This window comes from Callionymus lyra, chromosome 13, assembly GCF_982586985.1.
Source record: "Callionymus lyra chromosome 13, fCalLyr1.hap1.1, whole genome shotgun sequence".
Classification (NCBI taxonomy): domain Eukaryota; kingdom Metazoa; phylum Chordata; class Actinopteri; order Syngnathiformes; family Callionymidae; genus Callionymus; species Callionymus lyra.
Window position 1 is genome coordinate 16724739 of NC_141830.1, and position 16399 is coordinate 16741137.

Genomic DNA, 16399 nt, shown 5'->3' on the forward strand with positions numbered 1-16399 from the left:
CGACAACTTGAGTTCCGCTTAAAATGGTACCGCAGGAGGCACTGGTTCCAGAACCAGAACCGTGACATGTTTCACATAGGACTAAATAGTAACTTTATCTTTTGAGGAACTTGTGATGATATACAAAAAAAAGAGCTGTACCTGTGTTTTATCTACATTTCTTTCAGATGTTAACATGGTTCGACACAGGGTTTATTTTCTAATGTAGGCAATAACTTTGCACTGAACAAATCAATTGATGCTCAGGTGAGTAGAAACTGTGGCTGTAAAATAAAAATCTTGCACATTTACAGGTTTTCTATGCGATAGTTTGAATAAAAATCCCCGTTATTCTGACTCAAAGTATTTAGAATGTCTAGACCTGCAACTGTAAACATCATCACATGAAATATGATCACTCAGTATATGAAATGAAATGACACTTGTATTAAAATTATGAAATATAGAACGTGTTCCCATTTACTATGTCAAATAATGCAATAACCAGTTAAAGTGCAAAACCAATTTTAATTTTCATCAGTGATTTTGGTAACAAAGAAAAAAGAAGACAATCAAGTCATGGAAAAAAAACCTATATATATGGTTACCTAAAATAACAAAATATCAATTTATTTGAAATCAATAAGAAAAAAAAGATTATTCTGTAGGGGTCCCGTCTTTTTTTGCCGCTTCATATTCCTGAAGCTGAAAAATGAAAAAAAAAAAGCGACCAAATTTCAGTTTGATCACATTAGTCTGATAACTTGCATGATATTTACCCTTGTTTTAAGCCTGTTGTTTTCAGCCTCCAAACACGAACACCTCTGACGAAGGTCAAAAACCTCCTGCTGCATCTCTTCGTCACTCAGGGCCACTCCGAGGTGAGTCTTCAGGAAACTGTGCAGGTTAAGGAAGCTCCGATGACAACAACTAATCTAAGCAGGTTACTACATGTGTTAAGAGTGACGAGAAGGATACTCCAGAGGGTCAGCAGGCTTTTCAGGTTGCTCATACATGGTCACCAAAACTGAAAACAGGACATAAGTAAATTATATCGGAATATATACATTATGGGTGTGTATTGGCAAGAATCTGGGCATCAGGGGCAACTATACGATATATTGTGATACTGTAGTAATAAGGATATATTTGTAGTATTGTCCAAGTACTTGGTTCAAGTGTTTCAGAATTTACAGACCACATGACTGTTGACGAAGTCGTAACTGCTCTAATTTGTTTTGAGACAAAATATGTCCAAACATGGATTCCACTGTATCCTCTCATCCTCAGTCATCACTTGTGGGATTTTATTGTTGCTTTAGCGTCTGAGGACGTAATGACTGCTGCCATCTAGTGGGCGGAGGTTGGATTGCAATACAAAAATGAACAAAACCAGTGAATATTGATACTTGTAAATAAATAAATAAATATATTTATTTACTGTATTGAAACAAAAACCATTAAAGAACTGATGAAAATATATTCATGAAAAAAACCAATGAAAATCAATACAGTTGTACATAATCGTGAAATTTGTTTTTACGATATATCGGCATATTGCCATTTTCACACGCCTATAATATAATAAACGTTTTACATTTAATAATATTAGTAAAGAACTTCTGGAAAACTATTTTTGAATTAATTTATAGTGTGTAGTGCAAGCGGCTTATCAAAATGAAGTAAAATCTACAGTGAAAATGTTACGTACCATTAGTGAGTCCATCAACAACACCACCTTTTTCAAGGTACTTCCGGAACTGTTCTCTTCTGGAGTCAGATGCCTGCAGGATGTGAACAGTTTAATGGGAAGTACATTTTCTCATTCAAATGTATAAATGTGTACAAATCTATCCAAACACAAGAGTTTAGTAATTCTATTACATATATCACCGCAGTAGTGCGTCATCATTATGAGTCAGTGAGTTATTTTGACGCTCGAAAACAAACGACGATCGCCAATCAGTTAAAATTAACTCCACCTGCTCAATGTCAGAATGTAATGGCGGTTAAAAAAAAGAAGCGTCAAAGCTCATTTTTAATGGCAAAAATATACAAATGCGATTTTTCGTTTTTATAAAAACTTAACTTAATGAAGTTAAGTCTGAAGCAAGAAGCGACGCACAGACTCTATGGCAACTGTGACAACAACAACAAACATTTCACATTCACCGTTTAAAATACACCTTTTTTCTATCAAACTAATGCAATATGTAAACTGTATGATATTAGAATAGCGTGACTTATATGGTTTATTACTATATAATTCGGGGAAAAAAATACATCGTTATTTTAGCAGTCAGTCGTTACATTCCCGATGTTGAAACGTCAAAAAGCAGTAAAAACAACTTACTCTGTAATGCGCCATGTTAATGTCAACGCTTGTCAATTTTTACTGAAAAGTGAAACTAGTTAGTTTTCCTGCCGAAGGCTTCTTTCGCGTCTTCTAAATGGCTTCTTCATTAGTTGGTGAACCAGTGAGAAGACTCATTACCGCCCCCAAACGGACTGGAAGAGACCTAGGTTGAAAAATGAAAAGGAGCGCGTTATAACTTTTTAATACACTTTATAAAATCATTCCACACTCACTTAAATATAATCTAGTGTTTTTCCTATCCCTTAAACCACCTACAGTAATAATTTATAATCACAAACGTTGTGTTTTGCAAAAAAGAAAATGGCGGATTTGCCATCTAACAGTTTTAAAGCTACTATATTAATAATGTTTATTTAATGTTTATACGGACATACAGAAGTCAAAGGGTGCTTTATATAAATTAATAAATTAATAAAGGTAATTTAAAAATGAATAAGCACATTAAGAATTGCACAATAGAATCTTACAAAAAAGGTGAAATAAAAGGAATATAGAACGTGTGTGTGTGCTGCAAGGAGATAAAACAGTATATTGTATTACAAGTCAGAGTTACAAGGGCAAACAATTGTATTTTTTTCACTCTTAACAAGCGAAATTAACTAAATTAAACTATTCTTTAAGGCAAAAGGGGAGTCTAGCAGTTTTAGTTTACACTTACCCCTTTTTCAAGTCACTATCTCTGCTCATAAGCGCAAAAATAATTTCTGAAGGAAAACTTGATCAACTCTTGTTAATATTTATATTCTTTGATTGTTAAAGGTAATAAAGGCCTTTCAAACACACTATTGAAGTGCCCGCCTTTTAACCCGTGAGTCAAAAAAGACGAACGCATCACGACAAATGGATTTCAACATCGAAGTGTTTAAAAAGCTTCAGTAATCCTGCGTGGATTCTTGTCTCACTGCAGTCACATGCTATTGTGAGTAAATACTGCTTTGAAAACGCCTTCATAGCCATGCAACGTAGAAGCATATAAATAAAGTAGATTTGGAATCAACAAATGTTTTAATTCAAATCAGCAAAGACAGCCCCAGTACCAACCATAAAATAACCAGATTTATTCAGGATTAACCTTAAAACATTGACAACAGCATGGCACATCATAGAGTAGGTGTTTACTTACTTCCAAATGTGCAACTTTGGGACGAAGAAAACTCACATTTTATGGATTAAAGTGTTATATTCTGTAAACATAACAAAGTCCAAAGTCTGATCTTGGCACTGTTATTGATCCTTGACCAATTATATTTGACCAGAAGTCATAATAACTACCGAAATGTGGCTCTTCAGCACACAAGAGTTTAAAATCTCCAATTAAATAAAAAAGGATTTGTCACATCAGCTTTTTCTGAAAGATCACATCACTCAAATTAAGGTTCCTTACAATAATCAACACATAATTCTTGTATAAATAAATAAACTGATATTAACCACATATCTTAAATTGACCTGTTTTAAACCAAGAAACACTCTTTTTGTTGTTGAATCAGCTGTCATAAACCCCCTTTAGTTCTTTAAAAGAGAAAAGTGTGGTTTCAGTAAACCTTTCACAATTTTCAGGCTTCTGACTCCAAAAGAGAACATTTTCGGAAGTATCTGGAGAAAGGTGGAGTTGTTGATGGCCTAACCAATGGTATGTTTTTTTTATGGTGGAGACTAACCACTCTCAATTATTACCTCTGCCAAGGAGATAATGTGTTTATCGTCTTCCGGTCAGCAACATAGCTTTCAATGAAAATGTCCTAAATTGTTGTTTATGGCATTTTTTTGGAATACTAACTGTAGAATCACCCTTTAGCACATGCTTTAGTTTGCATGTGTTGCTTCTAGAATGCTACTGCCACCTACTGTGCCATTAAGTAATTTAAATGGGACTCTTAAGTATGTTATTTCAAATGCCAAAAAAGGTATACAATTATATAAATACAATTTGATTAATATTATTTGGGTAAATTATTCAAAAGTAATTCAAAGTATTGTATTCAAAGTAAATGTTAAATGATTAAAACTACTGACGGATTCCCTGATGGTTTTTAATGATTTTTAATTCCTTTTTTAGAGGCTATATAAAAAACATTGACTTTGTTAAATGCATTTCTAACTTTAATGCATATAATATATTCTAGAACTTTACGTCTGTTAAAAGAAAAAGGGGGCAAAAAAGAGAAGTAATATATAAAATAATGTTGCGAGGATGTTATTTTGTTTTAGATTAATTTTAATTGAGATATAAATCATATAATATGTAATCATCTATATATTTATTTATTTATTAATTTTAGCATGCATTCCTAAATGCTGTAAAATGACAACAAAGACTTAAATCTTAGATGATTTAATGCTTTAACATTCCTGCTTTCCAAGTCATCATTCACATCATATTTTCTCTGCTGATTCCAGCCTTGGTGACCATGTATGAGCAACCGGAAAAGCCAGCCGACCCCCTTGAGTATCCTTTTTCACTTTACCGTTTAAATTATCCTCACGATAATCGATACTGTAACTTTTCTGTCGACCGAAATATAAGTGTAGTTCTGTTCGAAGCTGTCAACGTCTTTAACTCACGCAGATTTCTGAAGACTCACCTGGGAGTGGCCTTGAGTGACGAAGAGCTGCAGCAGGAGGTGGTTGAGCTTCAGCAGAGGTGTGAGTGTTTGGAGGCCGAGAACAACAGGCTTAAAACAAGGGTGAAAATGTCTTCTTTACATGTTGACGTTTTGATAAACATATGTAAGACTCATTTCTTTTTTTTTTATGATCAATTTTCAGCTCCAGGAATACGAGGAGTCACAAAAAGATGGAACTCCGCCAGAATAGAAGAAGAGATTTTGTCTAAAAACAAACAGTTTTTTTGGTGATATTTGTGGCACAACAATACCTCAAGGTGTGATAAGAACTATTTGTTGTTTGTGTTTTTGACATGTTTCTTTTTTAACTGTTGAACCAAGATCACCTACAGACATTCAAATAATGTATAATCGATACAGTTGGAATGTTGTAAACATTGTGAATTTGTGCTTCATTTTTTGTTTTTTTATAAATCCAATAAATTTTGAGTAATAACGTCACTCTTTTGACATAAATACACTGTGTTAACGTAATATCAATTAAGACCAACAATTATGGAGGCCCATCTTGTGAAATACTACAATTCTTGACAGCTCCAAAAAACGTATATATATATATATATATATATACGTCCTAAGTCCTAAGTGAGCAGTTGGAAGATGTAGTTAAAAATGATTGAGTTAAACAACAGGTTTTTATGTGATCTAATGAACTAAACTCTCTCTGTGATCTACTGTAAGTCTAGATAAAAGGATTGAATCATTTCCAGGAAGGAAGAAGCATGGGAAACAACAATTGATTAAATCAACGTCACATCTTTTTTTTTTTTTTTTTACTATTTATGTAGTGTTAAAGCTTTACTTAAATAGAGTCAAACATGAATGCCCATCTTTATCTATTTTTAAATGAAAATGAGTAAAAGTGTGAGAAACAAAATAGATTAAATCAACGTCACATCTTTTTTTCATTTTTACTATTTATGTTATGTTAAAGCTTTACTTAAATAGAGTCAAACATGAATGCCCATATTCATTTATTTTTAAATGAAAATGAGTAAAAGTGTGAGAAACAAAATTTGATTTAATCAACGTCACACTTGACTTAATTTTGTTTTAAAAAATGTTTTACTATGTATTTATTGGTAAAGCCGCTCTTAAATAGAGTATATCTTAATTAATTTAAAAAAAGCTTAGTTAAGGTATTTGATAAAAAGACCTTCCTATTCTTTTTTTTATCTTTCCGTGAACGAATCAATTTAAGTGTCGATCGCCATCTACCGGTACATTTAAAGGGGTCGCTAACGTTGCTTCATAAATGTTCAAGAGTGTTGTCAGAACTAATAAATAACAAAACAAAACAAATAATCGCCAGGTTTTGGAGCAGCTATTGTTAGATTTATAAGTTGTTTTTGGACTGTTAAACAAACGTAAGCTCGCAAAACAAGTCCCGAGTACCAGTCATGTGACAGTGACTGGGCTCCGGTTTCCTGACAAGCTCAACGTCCAATCACGTCCGAGGACGTCATCGACGCGGGCCAATGGTGACGCGCGGGAGGCGGGACTAACAGAGGGAACGTTTTTCACGGGTGAGGAAATCCCGAGGAAATGTTGGCGGATCACGGGCTCGTTATAAAAGTACGCCGGACGTTTTCTAACCTTATTTTCACCGCCGGTGGGAAGAACTGGCGTCGCTAGACTCGGTGAAGTGTTAAGTAAGTGAGGGGGGGACTGGGAGGGGGGTAAAAATATAAAAAATCGACAGCCGTTTGGGTCAAAATGTCGATTCAGTACGAGGTGGAACAGCTGGCTGACAGCTACGGGGTCGCGGACTCCTTCCCCAAAGACTTCGGCTATGGAGAGGAAGAGGCCGAACTCGAGGACAGCCCCACCGCCTCCGACAGCAAGCCGCGGATCCTCCTCATGGGCTTGAGAAGAAGTGGCAAATCCTCCATTCAGAAGGTACGAGCAGCGTTAGCCGGAGAGGCTAACAACCTAGCTGCGAGGGACAGTAGTAGCTAACTGGTGGTGGCTTCACTCACGTCCGCGGTGAACCAGCTGCTGTTTTTTGTTTTGTTTGCAGAGGAGTGAAGTATTAACAGGACGTGAAGACTGGCTGCATCCTCCAGATATGTGTCGCATGTGACTGCGGTGCTTCTGCTAACTAACGTGCCAAATATACCCAGAAGTTACTGGTCTGTGTGTGTTACTCACATGACAACAAACCCACCTTCCCATCCTGCTACTATCTCATATATATATATACTGTGACACACTCGTACGCTAGTATGTTTAAAATAATACCAGAATTACTAACAGGAAGTTTCCAATACACCCTACGATTCCAAGAAACGACCAAACCCCAAGGCCAAGTCTGGCACGACAAGTCATTTTTTTTTTTTTAGGTGGACCTTTTGAAGGGATGACTCAGTATCAAGATATTAATATTATCAATATCTAGAATGTCATGTCCACCTCCTTCAACCGTCATATGGAAATACATTTCACATCAATAATACTAATAAATCATTTTATTTATAAGGTGCTTTCCACAAAAACACACAAGGACACCATACAGACGGATTAAAAAAACAAAAACGACAGTGAGAAATACTACTGTAAGACAGGACTTGTAAACGTTAATAATGTTCTAACAACCTGGGTTGTAAAATATTTGAATTTGGACTCCTACCTTAACTGAGTCATTTAATCAAAGTGTTCAGTAAGTCCCTCATCGTGGCGATGTTTTGAAGTTATTACTTTATAAAGTTCTCCCCCGTCTGAAATCTCGGCGAACAAGAGGTTACGAGACCGGAGTCCATTATGACGTATTAATGGCCTCACTCCTCCAATCAAGCAAGCCCCGCTTTGTTTACACAACAAGTCCCTTGGAGGTGGAGACTTCTGGGATGGTTAAACTGTATGACAAACCACTTGATGCTTGACCAATCACAGGAGAGTGGGTGTGGTTATGGTAAACCCAAGAGTTCATCTTTAGAAAAACTAAGCATTTTCAGTAGATGTGGCTTAAGCTCATTGTCCAATGTGACTATTTCAATTTTGTACGAACGGACACATACTGATGTGTACAATAGAGGTCCAAGATCTATTTAAGACGCACTTAAATCAACACATTAGTTGCTCTTTATTCGTTTTTTTTCTTTTATTAGTGCCATTAAACTTTACAACAACTGTGGCTGAGGTTAGTTTATAACTTCTTACCACTTGAATTTATTAAAACATTTTAAAGACAAATCTTACTTTGAATATTATGTTCCTTTACTGTTAATAAAGTGTATCCATTGTGTGAACAATAACCCCTTTGCTGCATACGAGCAATAAGCAGTTCATAGCAGAACCGTTATACTTTCCAAATAATCGTCATAGCTTGCAGGTTCATTTGGACTCTGTTAGCATTTTCTTGTGGTGGGAATCATGTGAGTCGGCTTTTCTGCTGGTTCACAGGACGATGATCTTCGAGGAATCGCATACTCGTGGAGCAACTACCATGTTGTTTCTCAGTTTACCTTTCAACGTCACTTTTCAGCTCTCGAGAATTAAAGTCATGTTCTCATCCAAAACCTTTTGTTTGCTTCTAATTTCAGGTAGTTTTCCATAAAATGTCTCCCAATGAGACCTTGTTCTTGGAGAGCACCAACAAGATATACAAGGACGACATATCCAGCACCTCCTTCGTCAACTTCCAAATCTGGGACTTCCCAGGTCAGGTGGACTTCTTCGACCCCACCTTTGACTACGAGATGATCTTCCGAGCAACTGGAGCTTTGATATTTGTCATTGACGCTCAGGTGATTAACAAAAACATCAACTGAAGTTTGCCAGTCTTCCTCTTGAACGATTCCTTCTCCTCCTTTGACTTGAAAAATTAATTAGTTTCGGAATCAAACATTTTATTGTTATTGTTGTAAACATAACATAGGATTTTTTTGTGGTGTTAGTACAGATTAAAATAAGATAACGCACAACATAAGCAATAGAAAAACAGCTAAAGTATGACTTTAATGGTCTTAAACTGAAATAAGTTTACTTTATCTGGTCTTTTTTTTATCTCAAAATCATCTTTAAATAGTATGAAATTAGTTTATTCTCTTATTTGCTCCAGTTTTAATCTCAAGTTTTTGTTTAAGGATGATTACGTGGAGGCCCTCGGGAGACTTCACCTCACTGTGTCGCGGGCTTACCGGGTCAACCCTGAGATCAACTTCGAGGTGTTCATCCACAAAGTCGACGGCCTCTCGGATGATCATAAAATCGAGACCCAGAGAGACATTCACCAGAGGGCCAACGACGACCTGGCCGATGCAAGTTTGGAGAAGCTCCATCTCAGGTACATGTACAAGCGCTCACCCAAAAACCACACTGACAACCTTGAGTGTATGTCAAGTATTTGTCTAAAAAAGATAACGATTCAACATGTAGTCATGAGAGGGATTTTGAACAAACACTCTCACTCACCCGGCAAAGTTCCTCATGCACACACAATCTAGCCCCAATGCTAACTTAAATTGAATAAATTCTGCCCAAACCAATACTATCAGAAGGAGAGTCAGACAAAGAGTATTACTGTTATAACACACTTACTGTGTTTACTATTTACTTAATATATTAGAAAAAAACCTTTTTGTTTTTAGATTGTTTGGACAAATTTAGTTTAATTTAGTTTAGGTCAATTATTACCAAGCGGCTCTATTTCAAAAGTACTGGTTAGACACTGGTATTGAAAATAATCTATAGTCGGCTCATGCAAACTGAATTGTTTTAAAGTTTACCTTCTTTTTTTAACTTGTACGTCATTTTAAATCAACTCATGACCCAAAGAATCACGATGAAACCATGAGACAAATCCCTACAAATCATTCAATGTGAGAAACAAGAGTAAGAAAGTAAACGTTATTTGTAAAGCGCCTTTCTAGACCAGGGTCACTGTTCTGGAAAGTGTGTTGCATTCAGGTTTGCTTCAAATCTAGATTTTGTTTATTGAAATTCTAGCCGTATGCAACTGTAAACAAAGTCCCGCTAGAGGCTCATGAATTCTTAAAATATTCTATTAAAAATTATATGTTATGTAATTAGTAGTGATGGTCTGGTGAAGCTTCATGAAGCAGTGTCATTATTTTCAGAGTCCACTAGATGGCGGTTTTTAAATGGATGGCGCCACCTACTGACCTCTAAACAACATGACCCTATTTCATGAAGCTTCATCAGACCATCACTAATTTTAGTATTATAAACGAGTAAAAACAATTCTTTATTATTGATTCATTTGCTCATTTTGCCACTAGTTCACATAAGCAGGACATTTAAATAGACGTTCTTTTAAATAAGTCCATGGGGCAAAAGTACTTCCTGCTTGGTTTAACGAACTTACTACTTTCCACTTCCCTTTAACCTTTTCCAGACATGTTAAAGAAAAAAACATAAACGATAGAACGCGCTTAATGTGTTGCGTCTTGAACACAAGCTGAAAAATATTTAAAGTTAATCTGGGGTTGTCTATGGTGTCAAATATATTAAAGGTGATTAGTTGTCCTACAAGTTGACACAGAGTGAGACTGAACCGACTACATTTTTTTTTCGAACATTTGAGAAGTCATGTGCTGGGATCAGCACGTAGTCGTCATACCTCCGTGGCATTTCTCCTAAGCCTGCTAATAAAGCAACCGAGCCAGTTGTGAAGTGAAGTTCCTCAGATCGCCAAGTGATGAAGGACAAATTCACATTTTTTGATATTTTCAGCTTTATACAACTTGAACATACCTATATGTGTCCTTTTAAAATTGTAAAGTGTTTGAAGAATTATTGAATATGTCTGTAGTAATGGTTTCTACGATATAATGTGTGATTAAAAATATTAAAGTTGTGTTCACCTTCCATGAATCCTTATTAATTAATTATAATGTCATATTAACTATTACAATTGGTGGAATTTGTAAATTATTATGCAATAATGTTTTCTAACACTACATTAAAAGATAATTTTAAGAGCTTAAAGTTAAGTGTCAACCCTGTATTTTGTTGCTACAAATATCAGTGTATTCAGTTACTTCTTAATGTCCACAACTTGTTAAACTTTATTGACTTTGTTTTAAGTTGCAAAACATGGCATGACCCTCATAGTGTTTTCCTTGCTTATAATGCATCATTATTAACATGATCTTCATGGAAATTGGTTTCTGTTTATTGATGCAATGTCTGGATTATTCATCCATGTTTTGGTTTGATTTATTCAGATGCTGTGAATGATTTTTTTTTTTTTTCTGTACAATCTATATATCAGACCTTGACATGAAATGTTGTATGTGCTCGGTATGTGGTTGGATTCTTGTTGACTCAACATGAACTTTATATAGGGCCTACCTCAGCCTTTTGTGCTCACTGGCCTTGTCTTCACCATAACTCTCTGTGTAATTGAACCTCTGCCAAAGTCATTTCCATTTAGATTTAGCATTTAGAGTTTCGACACCTTTTCCTACCAAGTGTTCGAAGTCGTAAATCGACAGGAAGACGAGAAGCCCACGTGTGAACTAAATTTCCGTCTGTATTGCAGTTTGAGAAAGTAAAAACTCACATGATGTAACTTCACTTCCTTTTATTTTTGTCTCTCATTCAGCTTCTACTTGACAAGTATTTACGACCACTCAATCTTTGAGGCCTTCAGCAAAGTGGTGCAGAAACTCATCCCTCAACTCCCCACACTGGAAAACCTCCTCAATATCTTCATTTCTGTAAGTAAACTATTTCCTGTCAACAAATGTTTTTTAATGCATTTCCAGGCTGGTTAAAACCAGCTACTGCATTAAACCTTTTACAGCCATAACATCAAATTAAATCCAGTCAAGCTGTATAAAATTGAAGTGAAAAGTGAAGCCTTTTTTTTACAGCGGGACTAGGAGCAGCCTAGACAAACTTCAACTAAGCATTTGGAGGGCACTTTGTACCACACATAAAACATTTATATTAACAGAAAAATGCACATGACTTTCGCCTCAACAGAACGGGTCAGGGTTGCACGTAATGACGCTGCTGATTGGCTGAATCGTGTCCTAAGAAAACTTTGAGTGATTAAAACGTTCAGCATTTTTTTTTAATTTAATGATCTAATCTGGTAATCCCTGTTGCTCACCTTAGAATGATAGTCAGCCAAAATTCAAACCGCATGAAGCAGTGAATTATTTTAAGATCTTTCGGAGCAGAAGTTTAAAAGGTAACATGCTACACAAACAGGAAGTACTCAGTAGTGTAGACGGTATACTGCAATGCTGTGTCTCAATTCGCATACTTCTCTTGGTATACTAGAAGTTAGTATGCATCAGGGTAGTGTACATACTAACTAGTACGCAAATTCTCAACAGATGGTATGTCTCAAATCAAACACTGCTGCTACGCACTAATAGGAAATGACGCGACAGCTTCTTCTTCTACTACTATTTAACGATGGTTGCAACCAGCTGTTGGAACGCTATCGCCGACACCTGCTTGCAGCACGTTTTGCAAATTTGGAAGAAGAAATAAAGAAAAAATATGAGATGCATATATATGACTCCGTTTACAACGTCACTAAGACGGCAGCCGTTTAGGGTAGATAGTGTCCATCGATCCATACTCGGTTTTGTGGGCGTTTTAGTACGCCAATTTAGTGTGCATGGTGCACAAAATTTCGCATACTAAGAATTGAGACGCACTTACCCACTAAAAATACTAACTTTTGAGTACACAAGTATGCGATTTGAGACACAGCACAAGTGTTCGATAGTTACCCTGGGTACTTCCTGTTTGTTACTGTTTAAAGGGCACCTAATGTGTTGATTCAAGTGTCTTAAATGGATCTTGGACCGCTATTGTACTCGACAGTATATGTCTGTTTTCACAAAACTCTGTTTTAATAAAGATGTTTACATTAGAAAATGCGCTTAAGCCCCGCCCACTGAAAACACTTCAAGCTCAAGTCTCATTTCCCATAACCATGCCCACTTTGCTGTGATTGGTCAAAGGTCAAGGCTCGTGAGCGTAGCGTCATCAAACCAGGAAGTCTCCGCCTCCAAGAGACGCGTATACAGACAGAAGCAGGACGTACTTGGCTGCTGCAGGAGGAAGGAAGACCATTATTACGTCACAATAGGCTCCGTTCTCGTAATCTCTCGTTCACGCAGGGAAGAACTTTATAAAGTAATGACTATATAACGGAGCATCATCATGATGAAGGACTTACTGCCTCTTGGAGAGGAAGACTTCAAGATTTACAACATGTGAGTAAGAGAGCAGAGTTGTATTTTCACATTAGTTGCTCTTTGAACATCTGCTACAAACGAGCTTAAAATATATACCTGATTGCTCCTGATGGTAGACTTGGCGCAGGTGTGCAGCCTACTCCCATCAGTATGTGTGAATGGCTGTCAAAAGCACTACCGAATTTCCCCTCGCGGGACTAATAAGGGATTCTAAAAAAAAATATATACTTGTTTAGCTTTTTTCAGAACAATTCCTAATGTCGAGGCTTTAATGCAAGACAGACGTTACAGACGAGCAGTATGGAGGTATATGGATGTTTTTCACGTGTCTTTTTGACACTGGGCTCCAGTCGATACATCAAAATGAACATACAGTTTTGTCTACAACTTTAAAAAAGAAACAGATTATTCTCAAAATAATCCCAACCCTTATTCGCTTTGAGGGCGAGTAGAAAACGAGTGAAAGTGAATTTTGGCTGAACTAACCCATTGATGTTTATATTGCATTGTACAGTTACAAGTGAAGTATTCTTAACTTACCGTAGTCACATGGAGCCCGGAAACATTCTGACGGGGGGAATCATGTGCGTCTCCAGACCAGGAAACGCAAAAGAGTGTGATTGACAAAGAGCTTCTTTTTATTGATGTATAACTGTTTATTGTGTGGTACAAAGTCTCCTTAAATCGTTCAGTTAAAGTTTCATTGGTTTCCTTCAAGTTTCTTTGCCGAGTTATCGAGCCATCCGCTTGACCCCCGATCACTTCTCAATAAATCTTTTCTCTGTGTCGCCAACAGAATTCAGGAATAGAGAAAGCCTTTCTGTTCGACGTGGTCAGCAAGATCTACATCGCCACAGACAGCTCGCCTGTAGACATGCAGTCGTACGAACTGTGCTGCGACATGATTGACGTGGTCATCGACGTGTCTTGTATTTATGGGTAAGATTGTTGACGTCTCTCTCCGTCTCGGTGTTTTCCCTTCACGGTAGTTTGACTTCTCGTCTTCTAAGTCTCACCGAAGACGGCAGCGGCAGCGCTTACGACAAAGAGTCCATGGCCATCATCAAACTCAACAACACAACTGTGCTCTACCTGAAGGAAGTCACCAAGTTCCTGGCTCTGGTTTGCATCCTGAGGGAAGAAAGCTTTGAGCGCAAAGGTAAATGTCTGTGAATAAAAGGTAAACGAGTTCTAGTTGTGATGAGGAAGAAGAATCGAGATGATGGAAAAAAAATCTTCTAAAGTGGAGATAAAAACATCCTAACAAATCGGAAAAATATTTGCTTCACTCTGGAACTTGCAGTGGGTCAAGGGTCATGTGGTTGCTTACAAAATACCTTAATCTTTGGACTTTGAAGTGCAACTAAATAAAAGTCACACCAATCAGATTTAACTAGCAAAAATGTCCATGTTAAACTGGGATTGTTATACTTAAATGGTACACATAAATTAAGAGAACCATTGTCCATTTGCAAGTTTTTTACGCTGCCGTCTCCAAATGGATGCGTTAATATCAAGCTTCCCGGAGAAAAGTTATTTTGAGCTACAAGAAAACATCTGTCGTTCTTTTTCCCCTCTTAGGTTTAATAGACTACAACTTCCACTGTTTCCGAAAGGCCATACATGAAGTGTTCGAGGTGGGCGTTTCCACGCAGCGCACGACAGGAAGTGAGGTCGTGGGGTCGCCGTGCGCCAAGGCCGTCGCCCTCAACGGGACGCCCCGCAACACCGTCTAAACACTGATGCAACAGAGAAGAAAACGCAGGGAGGATCGCGAGTAGCAGAGACTTCTGAAAACGGAAGAGCACCATCCCTCGCGTCCACAAAACAAAGACGGTGTGGGATGGACAAGGACTCACGAGGGACGGGGGTGACGTCGAGGAGCCCTGCTGGATGTGAGGAAATCCAAAAAAATGGAACTGCTTTTCTGATGAGGAAACATTCGATTTTCCTGCAACGTTTTAATCGGCGACCTGCTGCTGGTCCCTTGAATATGACCAACGAGCGCAAACATTTGTTCTCTCCTCACTGTGGACTCCGTTTTTAAGATTCAGGTCGTGTTGAAAAAAAACCCCCACCCACACCTCTGACTGGAACCCACAAATGTTCAACGATGGCCTTATTGTAGATAAAGCGTAAGCTTTCTCTAACTCACCTCACCCGGATGCTGCCCAAAACCCGCTGAAATCACCTGTGAAGGGATACACAAAAAGGGAGTGTGTGTGTGTATGTGTGTATATGAGAGGAGAAAGATGTTTGTAGATATTCATGAATGTATGCGTGGGTGTGTCTCCGTTATGACTAAACATGCCTAGCTAATTAAACTCTGCAGTCAGTTCGTGCTTCACCAAACTTCATGGAAGGTCTGGCTGGAAATGCACTGCCAAAAATACTCAATCAGAAACTGTTAAATACGTAATTATCTCTTATTGATTTGCATTTGATTTTTTTCTGGTCTGATTTAGATGTAGTAACCACATAAATTACACGTTTATTTTTCTCTCTATTTCGACTCCTCAAGATCAACATGTACTCATTCCAAGTATGATTGTCGTTTGCGTGTCGGATGGATGCAGAGAACAACAGAGTCACAGCATTCTAGTTTGTTTACATGGTGTTCTGCTGTCGCCCGGACACGCAACATGTCCCACATGCAAGATTGGCAGGTTCGCTGAACCGTGTTTGTTCATGTTTCCTCTGCTTCAATACTAATAAACACATGCACAACTGGACCTGGAGGATTGATTTAACGTGTGTGGTACAACTTCTAGTGATAGGTTATTGAAGCTTAAGGCAGCCACGTTATTTTCATCCACCATTAGATGTCACCCTCTTTTTTTATTATTTTATTTATTTTATTATCTTTTCCTTTGAATGATCTATTCTTTTAAACACCTGCATTTATTTGAAACTGTTTCATGAAGCGTCATTGGTTTTGGGGGATTCTACAAGAGGGTAAAATTCACGAGCTCCCAAAAAAGTGTTGCTATATATTAACCATTAATTAGCTTCATCGATACTATTCAAATGATAGCTAGACACTATTTAAGTTGTAATTTAATGGACATGCTAAATTGAATGGCATACTTGCTAGCTTAGTTAGTCATTAACTGGTTTGTTAAATATAAATAGTTGTTACTTTTCAGGCTTTGTGGGAACAAGTTTGCAAGCTTGGCTCAATATAAACAATAGCAAGGATTTGATTCAAATTGGGTGCAGGTGTTGAAGGA

The 16399-nt window shown here is 37.2% G+C and overlaps 3 protein-coding genes across 4 annotated transcripts; 2 read left to right on the top strand and 1 right to left on the bottom strand.

Moving 5' to 3' along the window:
• Positions 1–487: 487 nt before the first annotated feature.
• Positions 488–3495, bottom strand: LOC148067563 (c-Myc-binding protein-like). Of its 2 annotated transcripts, none has more exons than XM_087805453.1 (6): positions 3480–3495; positions 2333–2498; positions 1691–1763; positions 958–1006; positions 759–876; positions 488–684 (listed from the first exon to the last, which is right to left on the bottom strand). In XM_087805453.1, the coding sequence occupies exons 2-6, from the start codon at positions 2345–2347 to the stop codon at positions 637–639; spliced, it is 303 nt and encodes a 100-aa protein (XP_087661579.1). In that variant the 5' UTR covers positions 2348–2498; positions 3480–3495; the 3' UTR covers positions 488–636. The 2 variants fall into 2 exon arrangements, with proteins under 2 accessions (XP_087661579.1, XP_087661578.1); XM_087805452.1 differs by lacking the exon at positions 3480–3495 and adding an exon at positions 3015–3104.
• LOC148067564 (c-Myc-binding protein-like) lies at positions 3394–5378 on the top strand. The gene is made up of 5 exons (XM_087805455.1): positions 3394–3463; positions 3917–3989; positions 4757–4805; positions 4926–5043; positions 5126–5378. Exons 1-5 carry the CDS (start codon positions 3449–3451, stop codon positions 5171–5173), a joined length of 303 nt encoding a protein of 100 aa, XP_087661581.1. The 5' UTR covers positions 3394–3448; the 3' UTR covers positions 5174–5378.
• Positions 5379–6588: 1210 nt separating this feature from the next.
• rragca (Ras-related GTP binding Ca) lies at positions 6589–15901 on the top strand. The gene is made up of 7 exons (XM_087805900.1): positions 6589–6882; positions 8526–8729; positions 9069–9268; positions 11552–11666; positions 13966–14108; positions 14180–14328; positions 14751–15901. Exons 1-7 carry the CDS (start codon positions 6700–6702, stop codon positions 14903–14905), a joined length of 1149 nt encoding a protein of 382 aa, XP_087662026.1. The 5' UTR covers positions 6589–6699; the 3' UTR covers positions 14906–15901.
• The last annotated feature ends 498 nt before the right edge of the window (positions 15902–16399 follow it).